Source organism: Festucalex cinctus, chromosome 2 (genome assembly GCF_051991245.1).
Source record: "Festucalex cinctus isolate MCC-2025b chromosome 2, RoL_Fcin_1.0, whole genome shotgun sequence".
Lineage (NCBI taxonomy): Eukaryota > Metazoa > Chordata > Actinopteri > Syngnathiformes > Syngnathidae > Festucalex > Festucalex cinctus.
The window spans coordinates 10,064,856-10,080,916 of record NC_135412.1 but is presented as its reverse complement, the minus strand read 5'-3'; the positions used below and the strand labels follow the sequence as shown (position 1 = coordinate 10,080,916).

The 16,061-nt window shown below is 41.8% G+C and overlaps 1 protein-coding gene across 6 annotated transcripts in view; it reads left to right on the top strand.

Moving 5' to 3' along the window:
* The window catches only part of plxna2 (plexin A2), a 374,923-nt gene that overhangs the window by 189,258 nt on the left and 169,604 nt on the right, over window positions 1-16,061 (top strand). For all 6 annotated transcript variants that reach the window (XM_077512747.1, XM_077512745.1, XM_077512746.1 and 3 more), the window contains one exon: window positions 3,962-4,144. In XM_077512747.1, coding sequence (XP_077368873.1) covers window positions 3,962-4,144 — 183 coding nt within the window. The remainder of the gene's footprint in view (window positions 1-3,961; window positions 4,145-16,061) is intronic.

Below are 16,061 nucleotides of genomic sequence, written 5' to 3'. Positions count from 1 at the left end.
GGGTGGCAGGCGTCACCTGCCATGCTGCACCGCCCACTACATTCTGCCAGCTGTAGCATGGCGGGGCTCTGATGTCACATGACATAGCCCAGGAAGCACAATATTCGTGAACAGAAACTAACACCGTCCTTAAAACCGTGTTCTTACCCATAACTCCCTCCCATATTATGGATTATGCAGATGGATGTCAATGGATGAGGAAGTCTCGAGGCTTATACAAATGACGTTTAACAAGAGGATGTGAGCCGTGCTAACAATGTCTACATGCTGTTAAATCCCCGAGTCGAACAGTGCTGCACCATTGAAGTCTGCCATGGAAATGATATCACATCACATGGCATCATTCATATGAAGTGATACAAGTGTTTTATTTCGTTTTATTTTTTATTTTTATTTTTTTAACAATGATTAAAAATAAATATATGACAGAAATTAGCACAGTAGCCACTCTGTTCTGTTATGTTATAAAAGATACATCGTTTGTTAGGCCAAATTTATTAATTGTTTACAAGTTAGGTGAACTATTATCTGTCAGGTAAATAAAAACTAAATGCCTTAAATTTCAAAGCAATTCAAAGCAATTTTCTTATGTGATGTCAATAAATGGTTCAAGAACGCCCCCTACAAACAGCCCTAGACCTCCAAAAAGTGCTTTGTAGCCATTGGCTAAGCCAAACAAAAATTCCACCATTTTGATTTTGTTTTGGAATTCAGCACAACTTTTGGCCTTTTGTAGAGGTCATATTTTAACAAACTCCTGCAAAATGACTCAGATCAGCTTCAAACATGCTGTGTTTCATCTGAAGACGTTTGAGGAAAAAAATCTACTTAAAGCTTTTAATTTTGTTGCATTTTGTTGCTGTGGCAATGCACTATGCAAATAAAAATGATGATTAGCACACACACAAGGCCTTCCTGGCAAAAACATATTTTTGAGGGTTATTGTCCTATGTGTCAGTACCCTAACATATGATATACATAGCCCAATGTGAAAATAGCCCAACATGGCCAGGGTAACGAAGGTCCCATATGGCTGCTTGCAGCTCTAGTTAGGGCCCGAGCAGCCCCATTGGTTTCTGTAGGAATTCTTCTTCTTTGTTATTCTTTGTCTCTGCAAACTATCACATTTGTGAGACACTATACATGAACAAAAACTCACCAAACATTACACACACATCGGGCCTGGCAAACAATTATATATTTTGTTTTGTTTTTTTCCAATGTAACATTTGTGAAATACACACTCTTAACAGTGCGTGCAAAAAGTCAAAATTGTCATTAAGTGCAGCTGTGAAGCTGTCTTTGAACAGGGACAAGAGGCTCATTAGTTTTGGTTTGAAATGAAGTGTAACGATACATGGTAGGAGAATACCCATGTTGACAATCCACGCAAATTAACATTGTACAATAACAAAATATATTTTAACCAACATTTTCAATGGTAGATAATGTCAGTCAAGAATACAAGGCATCAAAATAAATACTTAACTATGTATTTTTAACTTTTCAAACCTTGCTTCTTTCTCCCTAATTTCCACATGCAGTCAAAGCATCTTCCCTCAGCTTCATTGTTAACAGTGGGCAGGCAGCGGGTTCCTTAATTATCCCCCCAGCTCTCATTCCCTTCCTGCAGATCCTTCAGCCCGCGAGGCTGAGGCTGGGAAATGGAGCTGAGGCTGAGCTGAGGGATTCACACACAGTGGCCAATCAAAGATTTATCACCCGGCCGTCCAGCTTTGTGCCATCTGGAGAGTCACTTCATCTCCATAGTCTGGTCTTGCAGAGGAGAGGCTGCTCTGTGGAATTGTGTCTTATCAGGACAGCTTGACGCCGATCAACTATCATACACCACAACTACCAATTAAGCGCAAGTCAGAGCAAAAGGGATGCTCAGATTGATAACGAAGTAGGGAGAGAAATTTCCGAGCGTCGATATCCTGTCACATCTCGCACAAACTTAATTCCAATTCAATTCCAAATGAAAGACTTTTTAATGAGATTATTTGAATGTGAAGGAGGACGGGGATAGCAACCATGGTCTCTACTTGGATTAAATGTTACACTACTCTTTGATGAAGAGTTACGTGCTATTTTTAGCCTCGTAGCTCCACTAAAGATAATGGCTGTAGTTTTTTTTTTCTCTTTTTTTCTTTTTGCTATGTTGCCTGAGTAAGATTTGAGATAAAGCAGGGGAGGGGGAAGGCTAAACCGCATGGGCTCCATTGGGATTTGCCTCCACACTGCCAAGTGTGCTAAAGCATGCATCATCCAAACAATCCCGATATAATCGCAACCAAATGGTCTGGAGCACTGAAAAACATAGAGGGGAGTTGCTGTTTCAGTTTTAGCTTGTTGCTATTGGTTACGTATGTTTTTTTACCGAACAGATGCAAGATTTCTAATCACATTCATTAGCTGTGAGCACAATTTAAATTAACTTTAAATATTTACACTGAGAGCTTCAAGATTTATAATCAAGAACACTGATGCGGAACGTCCTTGTCGCTAATGTGACAAACGGAAAACAAGGAAATAAATTCAAGTGGTGGGCGTGGCCCTAAATGCTTAGGCAATTATTCCCCTCCAGCTATATAGCTTTTACTCCAAAAATCCCCTCTCATTTCCCTTCACAAACCTTGCCGACAGAGCCGCATATGGAGGGATGAAGGAGAGACAGAATGAGCATTTAAGGCTTTGCAGAGAGAAGTAAACGTACTCAGAGAGAGTTTAGCGATGACAAAACACAATGTGTCTCACCATCTGAAAGCAAAAGCTAGATGGCTGAACTGAACTGTACTCATATGACCTATTCCCTAGCTTCCCTAGGCGCAATGGACAAAACTCAAAATCAATACAGTTCTTGCTTTGATAGTGAAAACTAGAATGACACTCAGGTGAGCACAGTCCCATACAAGAATTTACCCGATAAAGCCTGAACCATGAAATATATGAGAGAAAATTCTAATTCTTTGTAAATAGAGTATTTAATGGTCCTTTTGAACAAACAAATTTTTTTTTATTTTTTTTTTGAAAATGACTTTTGATTTGTGTCATATTTGATACATCTGGTCACAGTGCTTTAAAGTCATACAGTTATTACTGTCAAAAATATAATAATAAACAGACATATCAAACATATTAGTATTTCAAAAATCAGAAAGACCATTTTCCACTATTAATAAGTATAGGTGTCTTTCTTTTCACAAATGGGCGATTTTGCGAGGTCGCTGAAAAAGCCATCAGCTGGGTGATACTGCCCTCTAATGTATTATCCATGCAATGCATGTGTCAGATCATATACATCAGGGTTTTAATGGGAAAAAAATCGATTATGCTCATGAAATAGAGGGCTCAAAATGTCTTGTATTTAATATGATACGTTTGGCATTACAGGTGTAAAAAAAAAAATAAAATAAATCCAGCTACTTTTTGGTTCTTGGATTAAGAAAAGATTAGGAATAGAAGGAAAATTAGTGATTCAAACCACAAAATTTAATTTGACCAAGTTGAATGTGTAGAAATGTCAAGGCGGTTCAGCTCATCCTTATTAAAAAGCATCAGTTTTCCATCCGAGGTGCTTTTGTAGGCCGGGGTAATGAGCCGCAGTGAGGGCAAGGTGGCGTTCAGTCAGGCGGAGACCAAACACGTCTGCCAAAGGGGAGAGAAAGTCAAACTTTTGTCCATCCGAGGAGTCACTCACTCTGTTGCACGCCACTGCCTCCACCTCTCTCCCCAAAGCTCACCTTCATTGCCCCTCAATTCTCTGACACTGTAACCACAAGTCTGCCTCTTCTGCCACCTTCATCCTCCCTCCTCACAGAGCTGTCGTCTTTTATATGCCTCGTCTGCTTCTCGGGCTGTCTCACTCAGAAGTATTTTTGTCTTGTTTCCCTGCGGTGTGTTACATGTCAAAGGGGACCATGTTTGATCTCACTTGTCTTCTGATTCTCTCAATCTGTAGCCGGTGCCCATCGACGACTCTTTCTGCGGTCTGGACATAAACCAACCTCTCGGTGGCTCCCAGCTGGTATCCGGACACACCCTCTACACGGAGACCCGTGACCGCATGACCTCCGTAATCTCCTACGTCTACAATGGCTACTGTGTGGCCTTTGTGGGGACAAAGAGCGGGCGCCTGAAGAAGGTGAGTGCCATCTTTTTTCTCTTGCACTGGGAGTGTTTGATGCAAGGACTACTGTAGACTAAGCGGTTTGCTGTTTCCAACCATACCATACTGGACTTTATTTGGGCAACTGTTGTAAAATGCTCCGACTGCACAGATGAGTCATGGTTACCTCCTTCCTTTTTAATGCTGGCTGTCAGTACACCAGCTAGGTGTAATGATGATGGCAGGTTCATTGTACTTGTCATTTCCAGTTGCTAGTTAACTGAGCTCCGGTGTCGTCGCGTTGAATAAACCGCAATGGACCATTAATTTTAATAGGCACCTTTACGCCCGCGGCCCATTGAGAGTTGGCCCGTGCCCCTCGCCCTCCCCCCTCCGGTCTTGACTGGGGGACGTCAGTGAGTGTAAATGGCTGCAGGCCAGTCTATAATGAGGAAATTCTCACCCAGGACATAGAAAACACAATATGACACTGGACCTCTCTCTTGAATGGTGCAATAGTGAGGAATGATGTGTAATATAATCAGAATAGAAGAGTCATATTTATTGAAGTGTATAGGATGAATTTTTGATAAATTGATGAAGTTGCTCACACACATTTTCAAAGTGTGTAAGCTTTTAGGTTGTCTTTGGTGACGCAACATTAAAAAAAAAAAAAAGAAGAAAAGAAAATGTGATTATATGCATGTTGTCTCTAGCTTTCTATAAATTCACCCCCCTGGGTGAGTTGTATACGTGCTTTTTTTTTTTGCTTTTTTTTTTGACAGTAGCAATGGATGCCAGCAATGCACCTCCACCCCCACCCCCAGAACAGCTGCAATGAAAACTAAAGGTTTCTAGACACCTGTTTCAGAAAGTTCTTCCAAACCTGCTGCTGCACAAATAGCCGCGGCACGAGTTATTTTGGTCTCTGCCTATTCATAATTTAATCAATACATCAGGCTGTGGAGAAGAGAATATTCACTGAATGTATTCCGCTGTTTGTGCTGTTAAATTATTTACATCCCTTTTTTCGTACTCGGTTAAATGAGATGAGACACAAAAGTGGCGTTTTCTTCCATTGTCTGACTTGCCCGAGTCCTCCCGAGGCTGACAGCTCCGATCTGCTGCCGCTTGCTTGAGAATCCATGCAAAGTAGCTGCGCCTGCTGCTGTGTACTGAAGCTGGCTGCTCTCAGGGGCGTGACTGTAACCACAGTAACACCAACACTGGGAGGAATTAACCATGATGGGAGAAGGCCACCTACAATGGAAGTGTTTTTACACGGTCCACTAGTCAGAGCACAGGAAATGATTGCTGAGCTTTTCCAAGCTCCAAATGGCTTTAGCACACAGGACTGATCATTTAATTTACTCTACAATGGTTTGTTTAAATATTCAGTCGGACATCTGAGGTCAAACACAAACTGTCACGATTACTCTGCTTCAAACTGTTGGTTTTTGAATAATTTTTGCCATTGGAAAGATTAGCACAATATATTTTTTTCACGAAAATTCTTCTTGATTTCCAAATTGTTTGACCTTAGTAGGATTTACCATGACGTCAACCCTATACTGAGTACAGCCACTAGGGGGCATATATTCAACCATATATCCATTTAATTGGTAAAATACACTGTGATGTATACATATACAGGGCTGGACTGGCCATCTGACATAAAGGGCAGATGCCCGGTGGACCGGCATATTTTGGTGCCGATGTGATGCTATTTAATTCTGATTTATCTCCGTTTTACTCCTTGAGACCATCCTAGAATTAAAAGGGAGGAGCCCATTTATCCATTTACAACATAGAAAACTGTAACAATCAACGTCAGTGGTAGAGCTAGCCAGGTGTCGTGCGGGCTAAAAGACAAAATGCCAGGGCTGATTTTTCTTTAATGAGTACTCTTATATGCACTAAATATACAATATTATAAGCGATTGGGGCGGCACGGTGGCGAGTGGTTAGCACGTCCGCCTCCCAGTTCTGAGGACTCCGGGTGGAGTTTGCATGTTCTCCCTGTGCCCGCGTGGGTCTTCTCCGGGTACTCCGGTCTCCTCCCACATTCCAAAGACTTGCATGTTAGGTTAATTGGGCGCTCCAAATTGTCCCTAGGTGTGCTTGTGAGTGTGGATGGTTGTTCGTCTCTGTGTGCCCTGCGATTGGCTGGCAACCAGTCCAGGGTGTCCCCCGCCTACTGCCCAGAGCCAGCTGAGATAGGCGCTGCACCCCCCGCGACCCTTGTGAGGAATAAGCGGTCAAGAAAATGGATGGATGGATGGATAAGCAATTGGGGATAAGCAGTTGATAAAATTGATGGATGGATGGATGGATGGATGGATGGATGGATGGACGGATGGACGGACGGATGGATGGTTGGATGGATGGACGGATGGATGGATGGATGGATGGATGGATGGATGGATGGATGGATGGATGGATGGATGGATGGATGGAAGAATGGACGGACGGACGGACGGACGGATGGATGGATGGATGGATGGAAGAATGGATGGATGGATGGAAGAAGGGATGGATGGATGGATGGAAGAATGGATGGATGGATGGACGGATGGATGGATGGATGGATGGATGGATGGAAGAATGGATGGATGGATGGATGGATGGATGGAAGAATGGATGGATGGATGGATGGATGGAAGAATGGATGGATGGATGGATGGACGGATGGATGGATGGAAGAATGGATGGATGGATGGAAGAATGGATGGATGGATGGATGGCAGAATGGATGGATGGATGGATGGATGGACGGATGGATGGATGGATGGAAGAATGGATGGATAGATGGATGGATGGATGGATGGATGGATGGATGGATGGATGGGATGTGTGGTTGCCTATAACCATGCATTTCAAAGTACTTGTTTTTGTTATCTCCCAATAGTCCCAAGAGCAAGTTAAGATTTAAGCATGTCACACAGACCTAGCTTATTATGTTTTGTTTTGAATTACTCTAGCTTGGACAACAGCCCCCTAATGGTGCAGACATTTCTATGCAAATACGTCATTGGACAAGCGCTAGTCACAATTTGGATGCGAGCGCACGCTGTAACGTCAACATTGCCCTCAAGTACATGAAACAGTGACCAAATTTAGTTGCAGCACTGTGCAATATTACCTCTGCAGCAGGTTGTGAATAATAAAGCATTCTTTGTGTTTCCGAGTGTCTAAAACATGGATGTGTTTTTATCGGGGGTGTTACCTATACACTCCCTCGGGTGTCCGAGAGGGGCAGAAGCCCTGCACGGGGCTGATAAGCTCCCACTGAGCGTGCTCGGACGCTGCCGGCTTCCTTCACGAGCCACAGCTGTAGGGGGACAACATTTCAATGCTGTGCTGATGATCTCCACTTCTTTCTCCTCCGCCTCTTTTATTGGAGGATCAAGAAAAGCGACATGGGGAAAAGTAGGGAGTGAGCAGCCACAACAAGTCATCAGAGGAAGATATGGGAGCAAAACGGAAGAGGGATGTTGCGTGCGTGTATGTGTGTTTGGGAAGAGGGTTTACAGGAGAGAAACAGCATCGAAATGCAAATGCAAAGCAAAGCAAGGCTTGCACTGCTGCCTGTAATTGGATTGGCTCCCATCCCGAAGAACCTTCACTCCCCTGGCCCTACACCCCTCACTTACCCATTCAATCCTCAACCTCATCCCAGCAGACTGGCTGCAGCATACACTGTAACTGCTCCCAGGGCTGCGCGGGAGCTTTGCGAAGGCAAAGGGGGTGTTGTGCAAGGTTCCTGGCAGGCTTTTGCAGGGGATTGTTTAAGGTTGAGGGGTTAAGAGTGAGCAGTCACTAAGGAGGCGAGGTGAGGAAAGTGGGTCGGTTACCATTAAGAATTGAACTGACACCGGCACAAGTACTTGGAATTTAGTACAGTTTTTTTTTGTTTTTTTGTTTTTTTACTGAATGCTGTCTCACTGTGGAAACAAAGTTGGTTAAACCAGTTAAAGTGAAAAAAGACGTTGCCATCATAACTCTCAGCGTAGTTATTATTTTCCTAGGATGCAGGCTACCACAACCATATCATGCATGGAGGGTTCACCCTCAACATGATAGTAAGTACATGCAGTCAATAACCCTTCCAAAACCCGAATATTACTATTATTCAGGTTTTGCAAGGCCATGTAAACACACGTTTTCAAAAACCCTAATTAGAGCCCCGGGTTGCCCCCGTTCCAACCGGAATACTGAGTCATATAAACACTGATCGGGGTACCTCCATTGTTTGTGTTCGGCACATGCTCTATTTACAAGAAATCTTGGTCTACAGTACTTGTGTGAGCGGCGGCCATCTTACGTTGCCACTCACTTAAAAAGCCCAACTTGAATACTTTGATTTGTCCGCAGCATTTTGACGTTACTTTCTGTGTCTCTGGCACAGCGTGTGTATACACAAAACACACATGTCCGTGCATCTGGCGTGCAACCCATTGGAAATATATATGCAGAGGTTTACAAACACAACGATACAGCACCGAACCACACTTCTGGAGTGAGGAGAAAAATTACAACTTCATTTGTGTGGTGAGTGATACGATTATAATGTTATGTGCTGAAGGTTGCATCCCAAAGCGCAGACACAAATAAGATTTTTACTATTTATTCACATCGAAACGCATGGAACAAACTTGACTAGACGAGAAACAATGAGAGTTGCACAGAGGAACAGTGGTAACAGAAGCAATAATCCGACAAAGACACTCACTTCTCCGGAGGCTTATATAGACAAGGAATCGATCTGATTGGTTGTGGCTAGACATGTGGGTAACAGGACTGACATGGAATTATCTGATTGGCTGTTGACCAGGTAAAGGGATTAAAGATTCTTGACATCACATAACATCACATAGCCTAAAACCAGTTGAAACTAGATGCTAGTTACATCAGTTTAAAACAGACACTTGTTGCATCAGTACATAACAGACACTTGACCTTAACAGACCTTGAACTTAACAGGTCATGAACTCAAACTTAACCCTGGCGTGACCCCAGACATGACATATAATGCATTTTATTGACCGTAGAAAGTTAAAAGCGGAAATGACATCTATTTGTGTAATGACGTCCTTGCATCGCGGTTTAGGTCGGGATATATATACTGCATATGGAAGTAACTCTGTCCGCCCACACATGTAAACAGATTGTTCCGAATGTTTCAGAAACCGGAATTTTGACCTCAAACCGAATATTGACTGCATGTAAACGTAGGTGCTGTCTCACATTAGATCGAGCTGCCTTAATAATGTTTTATTCTATTGCCCTTTTTCACTTTCTTGGCAGAAAGACTCAAAAAAGCTCATCCCAAAAAAACCTTCAATATCTGAATATTTGGTTCAGCAGATATTACCGAAAATTTTAACTCTATTAAATATTAATTTTATTGATACAACGTTCATATTTGCAAGACAATGTCTCAAAGAAAATGCTTGAGTAAAGTTACAAGCATACATTATTTTTGAAACAGTGAAAATGGGTTTGTGTTTCTGACGAACCCATCCAATATTTGAAATGTATTTTTCAGTTGGCATGACGCCCAGTCAAAACTTTGTTGGAGTTGTTCATGCATACGATGTAATGTAACTCACAGGAATGGTTGACTCACCAATTCGCCGTCTGGTCATCTTCATCTGTTTGGAGTCTTCTTCTCTCTCTCAAGTTCTTTTTTTCTTTTTTTCCATTGCAAAGTGCTACATACAGGCTTGGCAAATGTACAGCATGGTTTTGAGGCGTTTTAAATATTTTTCTGTCGATGAGGATATTTTCTGAAATGACACCGTCCTGACAGATAACTTAACAAAAACAGGAGGAAAAATGTTTCCTCATGGGCAGGGTCTCAATTGGGTGAGTCTGAAATTAGAACAAAAAAGGAAACAGGAAGTTTGGCCAATTAAACCAAAAAACAAACACAATTCTTTGTAAGCGTTACAATAGCATAACAGAAGACATTTGAGTGAGGTTCCCCCGTGTGGCAAAGTTAGCGCATCAGTATATCTTCAAACTGTAACATGATGTCATTCTCATATTTCTCCCCAAAAACAATGAGGCCGGATTTATTTAAAAACTTGGCTCGTGTATTCAAATCTCAAGAGGTTTGGCTCAGAACCTGAAGAAATTTGATGATTTTCCCGATCACTCATGCCCAACCCGAGTCTTCATGCTGCGATGATGCATGTGGGAGTAAATTTATTTTCAACCTGGAGTAACGTCAGTGTAGTCGGTAGGCTGTTGACTTGTGCACGGTGCTGATAGATTGTGGAGGCCAGAAGGTGTTCACCTCAGCAGAAAGCAGCAAGGCAAAAATCAATACTATGGGCCATGGCACTTTTTGTTGTTGTTGTCGTTGCTGTTACATGTTCAGCACAACAAGGCACAATCGCAACAGGACAGTAACATGACGCTACATAAGCGAGGCTTTAGACTTAATGTTCTATTTAAATTCACAACTTGTACTGATGCATCACAGTCACCCGGAGACGACTCAGAGGAATCTCCGCAGGTCAAATTACCCAATAGCAATCCACTGTGCGGTTTACTCCAATAACACATCAGCCAAGAATTGCATCATGCAAATTGGAGTAGAGCTTGCGTGCGGTGCGCAAAGCAGACATATCCCACGCTGGGGCCGACACTGGCGGGGAGTAACGACAACATTAAGGAGGAGACGAGCTGCTGGGAGCTCTTCCTTTGATATGGATGGAGACGGGGGCCACGGCTGCACATGTGAAATTGGATGTTAAAAGACATGCCGGCGATAGATGAATGGAGGCGTTAAAGGGAAGCACAGCAGAGGCACATTTCGGAGTCCCCCTGTTCGACAAACCACAAACAACATCATCCATCCTGTTTGTCCCTCACGTAGACCGTGTGGGTTAAGCGCTATTCAACCTGAGAGCATATTGGGTTCAAGATTTAGCGGGATTTGATGCAGTGATGCTTCTGGCAAAAAATCTTTTTAGATATAAAATCACTTTTCTGAGTCAAGGAGATAGCTTACAAGAGCTACTATAGTAAATCACAGCAGTGTCAGTGTTGTAGGTTCCATGGCACCATGTTAGTACTTGGGAACCGATATCTTTTATAGATTACCGGTAGTCCTCAATTTACGAACACAATAGATTCCGAAATGCTGTTACTAAAATGAATTGTTTGGAAGTTGAATCACATTATATTTTGTATTAAAATTACATTTTAATAAATTAAAAAATAATTATTGAAAAATATTAACTCATTTGCTTCCAAAAACGTATAAATATGTTCTATTTTAAATGTATTAAGTGTCCCACATATGTATCCTTTTTTTTTTTAATGCTAGATCATACAGAAAGCTTTGATGCAGTCTCTCAACTGCAGATAATGGGTGATTAAAAATGGTAGTAATTATAAAAACGGCCAGAAGGTGGCAGCAGAGTATAAGAGATCAGCCAGGGCCATGATAAAAACAAGCTGTTTCTCCACAATTCTAAGCAGATTTTTAAATAATGATGAAACTTACCTATGTACTCATTAGGGGTGTAAAAAAAAAAAATCGATTCGGCGATATATCGCGATACTACATCGCGCGATTCTCGAATCGATTCAATAATCGGCAGAATCGATTTTTTTTTTTTTTTTTTTTTTTAGGATTCACACCTTGAGCATGGAAGAATGTTATATGAACGGCACATTAAGCCTTAATATTTTTATTTTAATGCTGTTCAAACATGAAACAGATTAAAACCTCTATAAGACTGAAATTTCAGATAAATAAATAATACATTTTCATATAAATCTTACACTCTACAAGCTTACTGATTAGTATTTTCTAAATATGAATGAAAAAAAATCGCAACAATCGACTTATAAATTCGTATCGGGATTAATCGGTATCGAATCGTGACCATTCGTATCGGGATTAATCGGTATCGAATCGAATCGTGACCTGTGAATCGTGATACGAATCGAATCGTCAGGTACTAGGCAATTCACACCCCTAGTACTCATACTAATTCCTGCAAAACGGAAACAGATACAAATGTACTTTTTTTCCCTGATGAAAGAAGATAATCTAATCTTTATTTGGGTAAGTTCCATGTTTTTATAACAACAGAACACAATATCCTGCGCGCCTTGCAAAATCAGTCAAAATCCAGTAAAACAACCGGGAGCGAAGGGGGTTGCTTCAGTGAAAATTGCTGGGAGTGAATGAGTTAAATAAATTAAATACAATTTAATTATATCTTATATATATTAAAAAAAACAAAAAACAAAACATTTTAATGATATTTTTTCTCCAGTACAGTATACTGTAAAACATAACTTACAGTAGATGATGGAAGAGAAATAAGATGTGGATGGAGGTTTGAGGCATTATAAAATGTAACAACATCCATCACTCTTCAACTTTTTGATAATTACAACCTGTATTTCCATCTAGATTTGCTGGTGTTTCTGGCATTGCGCTTTTTACCGTCACCATCACTATCATTATCCTTTCCTTGATCAGCTATGCTCAATGACATTTTTGCATGGACGTGTGAATTAATCATCACACGTCGAAATCTTCCCAGCGAGTGCAAGAATGAACTTGACATGTGAGCGAACGAGAGACAAAGAGAGAGATGAGATGTGCATATGAAGCGGTGGGGTTGCGGTAGAAAGGGGAACTACAGTACCGTAATGTATGATGTGGCGCACACTTAAAAATACGAACTTACAAGCGTAATACGGCATTTTATGGCATTTATAGACTTCAGTCAGTGGTCGCTCACATCTACGAACATTCGTAACTCAAGGAGCAGCTTTTTTTATTTTATTTTCTCTCGGGAATCTTCCACGTTCTAGCCCTAAAGCCAGAATGTTAGTTCTCAGTAAAGTTTGACACCGCTGAGGTCGCATATTGAGCAGCATCTTTAATGCTATGTGATGTTATGTGATGTCAAGAATCTTTAATCGCGTTACCACATCAACAGCCAATCAGATCAGGTCAGTGCAGGTGCCCACATGTTTTGCCACAACCATCCATCCATCCATCCAATTTCTTGACCGCTTATTCCTCACAAGGGTCGCGGGGGCTGCTGGCGCCTATCTCAGCTGGCTCTGGGAAGTAGGCGGGGACACCCTGGACTGGTTGCCAGCCAATCGCAGGGCACACAGAGACGAACAACCATCCACACTCACAAGCACACCTAGGGACAATTCGGAGCGCCCAATTAACCTGCCATGCATCCACCTTTTTGGAATGTGGGAGGAGACCGGAGTACCCGGAGAAGACCCACGCGGGCACGGGGAGAACATGCAAACTCCACCCAGGAAGGTCCGAGCCTGGACTCGAACCGGAGACCTCAGAACTGGGAAGCGGACGTGCTAACCACTCGACTACCGTGCCCCCCTTGCCACAACCAATGAGATCGATTTACTGTCTATATAAGCTGTCTGAGAAATGTGTGTGGTTGCCGGATTATTGCTCTCTGTTCTTCTGTGCTTCTCCCCAGCCCAAGGGGGCTTGACGATGCATTCTCGTTGTTTTTCGTTTATTCAAGTTATGTGACTAAATAGTTAAAACCTTATTTGTGTCTGCGCTCTGGGATCCGACTTCAGCACATAACAGGAACCCATCATTGGCTGCAATGAAGTCAGGTGAGCGAACCACGACACCATCAGTAACTCAGCCTATGACCACAATCCTGAGATTTATAGTGGAACCTCAATGGGGAAATAAATAAACTTGTAAGTTGAACCATCATTATGTGTGACATAAAACCATACCAGTAATGACAACAAGAAAAATTGTGATGCAATGGACTACAAAAGTGGCATGAGCTTGCTCAGAACACTATGCTACAATGACAGAATATGATACAATGTGTTTTATAATGCCAATTGAATCTGAATATATACATTAAATTCATTTGACAATATTTCCTATGGGAATTTGGCCCACACTCTACGACATTTCTGATGTGCCAATGCGGCATTCAAAAGACAAGATAACTCTGCCTTTTAAATTCAAAGGTTTTCTTTCATCACACACTGCGCCGGGCGTTTATGTTTGCTGACAGTCACAAGTTGACTTGCGCTGAAACGACTTCTGGCTCTTTATCCGGGAAGCTTTCAGCCTTGACGAGCATCTTCAGGGCTAATTAATCCTTCCCATCACGCGCTGATGAGTCATTTGCAGCCTGTTTGGACTTGACGCCAGGCAGCTGAGCTGGACCACTTCAGAGGGTGGTTCAGGTGTTTAACTGGGCCCCGTGTCCTGCCGGGCTGGTTGGCACCACAGCGGGTTAATGGCCAGCTCACTTGGCTGCCAGCACAGGATGGAAGAGCGTAAATTAGCGTGGCGTTGCCGAGGGCCGCAGCTGATCACGACGCTTAAAGGGCTGGGCGCTAGAAAGGCTCGTAAACGCGCGCAGCTGCTCCCGCCGAGCGCTCGTGAACAAGTGGTCAACAACCCTTTCTTCCACCAATTTACACCCCTCCCCTACCGGCGTGACTGCAACAGAAAGGGAAACGTGGAGTGAGGCTGGCGGCAACAGCTGAGGCCTGTAATAACAAATAAATGAAATCTCATCCCGTCGGCAAAGTGGTCCAAATGACTTTGAACAGAACCTCCTTTCACTTTAATACTTCTAAAGTATGCAGAAGGTGGAGTAAGAATAGGCCTGATAAGGAAATTGGTTGTTTCTCAATCTGTAAGATATTAGGGGTGTTAAAAAAAAATCGATTCGGCGATATATCGCGATACTACATCGCGCGATTCTCGAATCGATTCAATAATCGGCAGAATCGATTTTTTTTTTTTTTTTTTTTAGGATTCACACCTTGAGCATGGAAGAATGTTATATGAACGGAACATTAAGCCTTAATATTTTATTTTAATGCTGTTTAAACATGAAACAGATTACAACCTCTATAAGACTGAAATTTCAGATAAATAAATAATACATTTTCATATAAATCTTACACTCTACAAGCTTACTGATTAGTATTTTCTAAATTTGAATGAAAAAAATCGCAAAAATCGACTTATAAATTCGTATCGGGATTAATCGGTATCGAATCGAATCGTGACCTGTGAATCGTGATACGAATCGAATCGTCAGGTACGAGGCAATTCACACCCCTATAAGATATCAAGTGGAATTTGATCAAGCTAAAATTTCAGGCTGCTAAAGTTACAGCACAGCACGGCAAAGTTGCTTGCAGGGCCAAAATAAACCTCCCAAAACAATGTAAATGTTTGTAATACACGTGTGAATGGAGTGAGGTCACCAAGGCTAGCGAATTAGCGCGTATACGTTGTGTTTGTTTTCATTTGTTGGACTGTCACGAGACTGCTTTCTTATGTCGACATGCTCATACAGTATATTTATTTTGTTCAAGCTGATGTATGTGTTTAAATGTGAAGAACCTCAGACTGTTCTGGAGGGAAATAATAATAAGAATGAAATTAAAATAATTGCCCACAGTTCTACCCACCCACAGTGCAATACACATGAATCAATTTGAAGCATGCACAGTTTTATTGCTCATCCCAATAAGTCAGCTCTGTTTCTAAAGCAAAGTTGAGCAAGGCGCTGAAGAATGTGAGACACTAAAACCATAAAACCACACAATAAAAATGAGGAAATTGAAAGACTTGTTTCAAAGAACAAAAATCAGTAAGATGTGGCAGAACAAGGCGGACGTGCCTCAAGACTGGCAATCTTTTACCACTGGTCCTTAAACTGCACAATTGAAAGGAAGCTTGCTATTTTAGGGGAACATTTTTTTTTTTTTAATAAATACTCATAATGTAAAAATCCAAATATAAAAGATGAAACATTTGAATACAGTTTACAAAAAATGACACACTGAAGAAACTATATCAATTTTATTTGCATTTTAAATGCTTCAATTGTTACAGCATGACTTACATTAACCAGGAGCTGCCAAGATAAGCTGTCGT